At 38.6% G+C, this 6,000-nt stretch overlaps 1 protein-coding gene across 1 annotated transcript in view; it reads right to left on the reverse strand.

The window, feature by feature from the left end:
* The window catches only part of LOC128198874 (myelin-associated oligodendrocyte basic protein-like), an 80,145-nt gene extending 76,801 nt beyond the window's left edge, over positions 1 to 3,344 (reverse strand). The window contains exon 1 of the mRNA XM_052886326.1: positions 3,173 to 3,344. Within this exon, the coding sequence (XP_052742286.1) occupies positions 3,173 to 3,344 (172 nt within the window). The remainder of the gene's footprint in view (positions 1 to 3,172) is intronic.
* Between the last annotated feature and the right edge of the window lie 2,656 nt (positions 3,345 to 6,000).

Genomic DNA, 6,000 nt, shown 5'->3' on the forward strand with positions numbered 1-6,000 from the left:
GCTTTCGGCAAGTAGAATATAGTGTTGTGAATATATAGTGCGGTAAATAGATCGTGATACATCCCTCACACTTATAATACTGTTATACAAACACACCAAATATTAAGTATATTGTCTCTCCTTGGGATAACCGCAAATAAATATCCCCGATCGGGACTAATTGGCTCCCCCCGGATTCGACAGGCGTCCGCAGGGCCGCGCGGTCCGCCACATAATTTATTTGACTTACCCGCTGACTTATTTACAGCCTTTATTAATTACACCCTTAGTTGTATTACAAACATTGTTTCATTTACAGTTACCTATTTGTACATTGCCTAAAGCCTATTCACCTATGTTAACTTATGTGAATCGGACTAAAATCCTTATTAAAATTTTAATTATCTTTTTTCAGTAGTAATTGTTCATTTTGAATCGTCATGATACATTTGTTATTGGTTTTTATATTAATAAAATCTTTTTAACAATAAAATTTAATAGACTTCAAAATCACAAAAAGAAACTAAAAAGCGAAAAATAACATCGTATCTGCTTCCTTTTGATCGCCTTGAAGGTGGTGCCAAACCAGTGGCGTATTAATTAAAGCCATTTCTGAAATAACCACGGAAAAGAACCGTCTGAAAATCCTTAGGCTTTAATATTTAAATGGCTTGAGTTAATACATCACTGTGTTGGCACCGCCTACAGGTCCAGCGTTCCAGCGCTCAGAATTTTATTGGAAAAGAAAAGCCTAATATCCCATAGCCCGACGACGGATTCGGACTAATTCACAAGAAACCATTGTAACTTCAATTTTAAGTTTGTTATTTATATTGATTTTACTTATCAATCGACATTTTTTTATTAACCGACTTCAAAAAAAGGAGGAGGTTCTCAGTTCGACGCGTATGTAAATTTTAATGTTTGTTACCTTGTTATTTCTTAACCAATTTTGAAAATTATTTTTTTTGTTTGGAAGAGTGGAATTATTGTAGACAGTGTAGAAACCACAGATTAGACCAGATTGGTCTTATATCATTTTCATAAAAATCGGCTCAGTAATTTTGTGTTAAAATGACAATAACAAATTTGCCCATATTGTGGCGCTTTCATTAATTACATACATACAAAGATTTTATTACAGAAATGTTAACTTACGCTTAATTTTTTTTTTTTATTTAGATACAACCACTGTAAATTGTAAATGCAATTTACATCGACTTCCGGCAATAAATTTCGTAGCGGAAGCTTTAAGTTGCGCAACATTAAATTGGTCTTAAATAATTTCTACAAAGCGAGTTTTAGTTCGGGTTTCCCTCCTTCAACGTTTTTGCCCATTTGAATTCCGGACCGTATCCAAGTGAGCCTGTTATCCTGAACTTTGCGCTTTCGCTGAAAAACTCCGGCTATTACCGTAAATATCAATTTGTACCTACAGGGTGGGATTGTGTTCGTCTGCATTGAAATTTTATTTAAAAAATTCACGAAGTATATCTATATACCTTTGACGTCCTCCGTGGCGCGATGAATTTACCTAAATGAATGAATGGGTTCGATCCGAGACTGGGGCGATTGAGGTTTACTTAATTGGTTCAGGTCTGGCTGGTAGGAGGCTTCGGCTAGTTACCACCCTACTGACAAAGACGTACCAAGCGATTTAGCGTTCTGGTATGATGTCGTGTAGAAACCGAAACGGCTGTGGATTTTCATCCTCCTGCTAACAAGAACCGCTTTCATTTTAGATTGCATCATCACTTACCATCAGGTGAGATTGTAGTCAAGGGCTAATTTGTAATGAATAAAAACAAAAAACACCGCACGAGTGGCAAGGGAAGTAAGAAGTAAGTAGAGGAAAGTGAACAGGAAAGTTGTGTAACTCCGTTACTTGTCCTGTGGCGAATATTTTTGAAATATTTTGGGATTTTTTGCGCTATCAGTTTTCTAACTCGCGTGAGTATTTTCCCTTGTAAAGCAGTGTGGAGCCAGACAGGGTAATACGAGTATCGCGGCAGCTCGAGGACCATAGTGTAGTGGTTACAATTAATTATAAATCAACAGATCAGAATCAATTTTCCCTATCCCTACTCTACACTACTCTACCCCTACCATACCCCTACCCCTTGACTCATAAACGTTTGTATGGGAAATAGAAAAGGGTTGTTTTTATGGTTTTCCCGGCAATTATTCTAATTTTTCTCACCTTTTAAACCTTCCCTATACCTCCACGAACATTTGAAGGCCAAGATACGATAAATCTGTTCAGCCGTTCTCGAGTTTTAGCGAGACTAACGAACAGCAATTCATTTTTATATATATAGATTATGGTATCCTACCTGGGTTGATATAAAAAAAATACTAAATGTACCGGAAAATTTCAAAATTAGTCGATTGTCTCGAACTTAATCATTATTCCATTTACATTTCTGTATATTTTTTACGATGAATAAAACAAATACAGACTCACAGCAAATCATGGTATGACTAAAATGTTATAGCTAAAAATGAAAGTACAATTTTCTAGAGCTTTCAGATGTATTAGGTTGCCAAGTTTAATCATAAAGTTACTTGCCAAGTTTGTTAAACAAAGAAATTCTACTTAAACTTTAACAGTTTACTGATGTAGTTATAAAGCAGTAAACGAAGAATGGAATAAAAAGTTATTATTATTATTCATAAATAGTTCTTACAAGAGAAGGGATTTGGAGCGTAAACCCACCCAATGATAATTTTATACTATAGATAGGTAATGTCCCTACAACACCACTGCAAAAAGTGATCCGAATTTAGCTACATCACTGAGCGCATACATGCTCAATTTTGACTTTATTTCCATTATATATATCGCCATTGAAGGTTTTAGTAAATAGATATGAAGAGGACGATGTTGATTAGTAGGTATATTTATTCTTTCACTGATTATAACAATATTGTAAATGGATATAAAATAAAAGTACTATCAAATAGATGATGTGATGTGGAAAGGAGAAACGGTAAAGATGTAATCTATGGGCGAAACAATATATCCACGCATGCGCGGTCGAGAGAATTCTAAATATGAAATGAATCTGGAATGTGAATGTAGATGAAGATGTAGATGGCCTGACCTAAAGTGGGCGAACGAAAGAGTTCGTTCGCCACACCACCGCCCTACGGAGAAAAAAAAAAATAAATATAAAAGAAATAGTAAATGCACTAGAAGAGCAGGACTCGTCCAGCCACGGCTTTAAAGGCGTGGAGTCGACGAGCAGCGTAGAGCGCGCCGGGCGGCGTGATAAGCGCACCGGGCGGCATGATGTCAGCGTGGCGGCGCGGAGAGTGCCCCGGGCAGCGATGTGCGCGAGCCAGGCGGCGCAGGGCCATGACATCAGATGTGCAGTTGGGCGTCGTGCGTGAGCAAGCGACGCGAAGACAGCGCGCCTGGCAGCGGTTTGCGCGAGCCAGTGGCGCGGATAGTGCGCAGTGCGCCAAGACACCAGTGCTGCAGTGCCTCGCATAATGAGCAGACGGCAAGGGGGCAGCAGGCGCGGCGGCGCGTGGTCGGCGCCGGAACGCGCCGTGTGCCAAATAAATCAGCACTGGGGCGCTGCACGAGTTGGGTAGAGGCGGCGAGGCAGGCCGGGCGCCATGTCACCAGCGCTGGGTTGCCGCGCAACAAGGGCAAACGGCGAGTGAGGGCGGCGCAGCGACGCGTGGACGGCGTCGAAGTGCACCGAATCCTGAATCAGCGCTGGGGCGCAACATTTATGGACGATTTTTCTTGATATGAACATTTCTTGTGTTTTCTGCATAATTTTTCACTGTTTTGAAATCTTGAATATATTTTTTCTGACACAAACGGTTGCTAAGTTACGATTTTTCTTTTGATGCGTTGCGTGTTCCATTTTCGGTGGTCACCAATATCGCCATGGGGGTTTGATATTAGTACATTGATATGAAGACGACGATTGTATTGATGTATATTTATTCACTGAACTGATTATATTAATTGTAAAAGGATATAAAATAAAAGCTTAACAAATAGATGATGTGATGTGGAAAGGAGAAACGGTAAAGATGTAATCTATGGGCGAAACAATATATCCACGCATGCGCGGTCGAGAGAATTCTAAATATGAAATGAATCTGGAATGTGAATGTAGATGAAGATGTAGATGGCCTGACCTAAAGTGGGCGAACGAAAGAGTTCGTTCGCCACATATATTTATGTATAGTTTTTACACTTCCTTTTATGGCTGGTGGGAGGCTTCGGCCGTGGCTAGTTACCACCCGTACGATGCCGTGTAGAAACCGAAAGGGGTGTGGATTTTCGTCCTCCTCCTAACAAGTTAGCCCGCTTCCATCTTAGACTGCATCATCACTTGCCATCAGGTGAGATTGTTCAAGGGCTAACTTGTAAAGAATAAAAAAAAACACACAACACGAGATAGTAGACGATATTTACGTAATATTTGTTTAAATAACGTTCGTTGTTCAATAAGCGACTATATGAAATTAAGTCAATTTGTCCACCTCTAGTAAAAAACATCATTGCACCAACCATCTTCGGGCTGGCTTAGGGCGATAACGTTTGACATTAGATACATTATTACATTAGGATATACAATCAGATGATAATGACCACGTTGCCGTGTCACGGTCTACAAGGCACGGAGCTGTAACACTACCAATTTTTCAAAAGTGGTAGGTAATGAGGAAATTCTTGGAAATGAGAAAAATCTCAATTTTGTTTTCATCCGACCCAGGATACAAGAGATGCTGATTCAGGTACCTTTTATATTGCAAAGAAAAATTTATTACAGCTCTAATTTCTCTACGAAGAATATTTTAAGCGAGAATCTCTTGTAATATACCATTTAACTTCAACATTATTATTATTAAATATCTTTTTTTTATTATTCATTACAAGTTTGACCTTAAGTACAATCTCACCTGATGATGATGATGCAATCTAAGATAGAAGCGGGCTAACTTGTTGAGAGGAGGATGAAAATCCACAACCCTTTCGGTTTCTCCACGGCATCGTACCGGAACGCTAAATCGCTTGGCGGTACGTCCTAGTCGGTAGGGTGGTAACTAGCAACGGCCGAAGCCTCCCACCAACCAGACCTGGATCAATTAAGAAAATCTCGATCGGCCCAGCCAGGGATCGAACCCAGGACCTCCGTTTTGTGAATCCACCGCGCACACCACTGCGCCACGGAGGCCGTCAAAAAATATTCTTTTACCTGTCTTATTAAAAATATTTTACCGGAATGTCATTTTACATTATCTACTCCCTTTATCCACCTTATCACCAAGCATATCTATAATAATATTATAGAGTGGTAAAATTTGTGAGGTTGTAGGGGTAATCTCTGGATCTACTGAACCGATTTTGAAAATTATTTTACCAATAGAAAGCCAGGTTACTTGTGAATGTCATAGGCAATATTTTATCACCATATTCCCACGGGAACGGGAACTACACGTTTGAAACTGCAGGGCGCCTGCTAATTTTAAATATACTGCAAAAAAAAACAAAAGGCCATTAACCAATCTGTCTCCACAATGTGCGGCCAAATTAACATTTAATAGTATTAATTAAACATGCCAATCCGAAATTAATTGTCATGTATAATAGCAGTTACATGACGTGGTTATTTGCAAATTAATTGAATTGTAAGTCAGAGCATATTTTGGAGTATTTAAATTTTAATTACCCTCATTTTATATTATATTAATGTTATTACATTAATCAATATCTGTGCTTATAATAAAACTGTAACAGGTAAAATTCTGTACATTGTAGATAATTTGAAAAATTTTATTTTAGGGCATTATACAATCGATACTGAAAACAAAAATATTTTTTTACGATTTTTTGTCTGTCTGTCCGTGAACGAATTGTGAAAAATTTAAAGTTACAAGTCACATTGATTTCCACGCGGACGACGTCGCAAGCGTCCGCTAGTACATATAAATAAAATTGAGTTGTCTGCCTGTGATATCAAAATAACTACGTTTTATCAAGTCGTTATCAAC

This window comes from Bicyclus anynana, chromosome 16 (genome assembly GCF_947172395.1).
Source record: "Bicyclus anynana chromosome 16, ilBicAnyn1.1, whole genome shotgun sequence".
Lineage (NCBI taxonomy): Eukaryota > Metazoa > Arthropoda > Insecta > Lepidoptera > Nymphalidae > Bicyclus > Bicyclus anynana.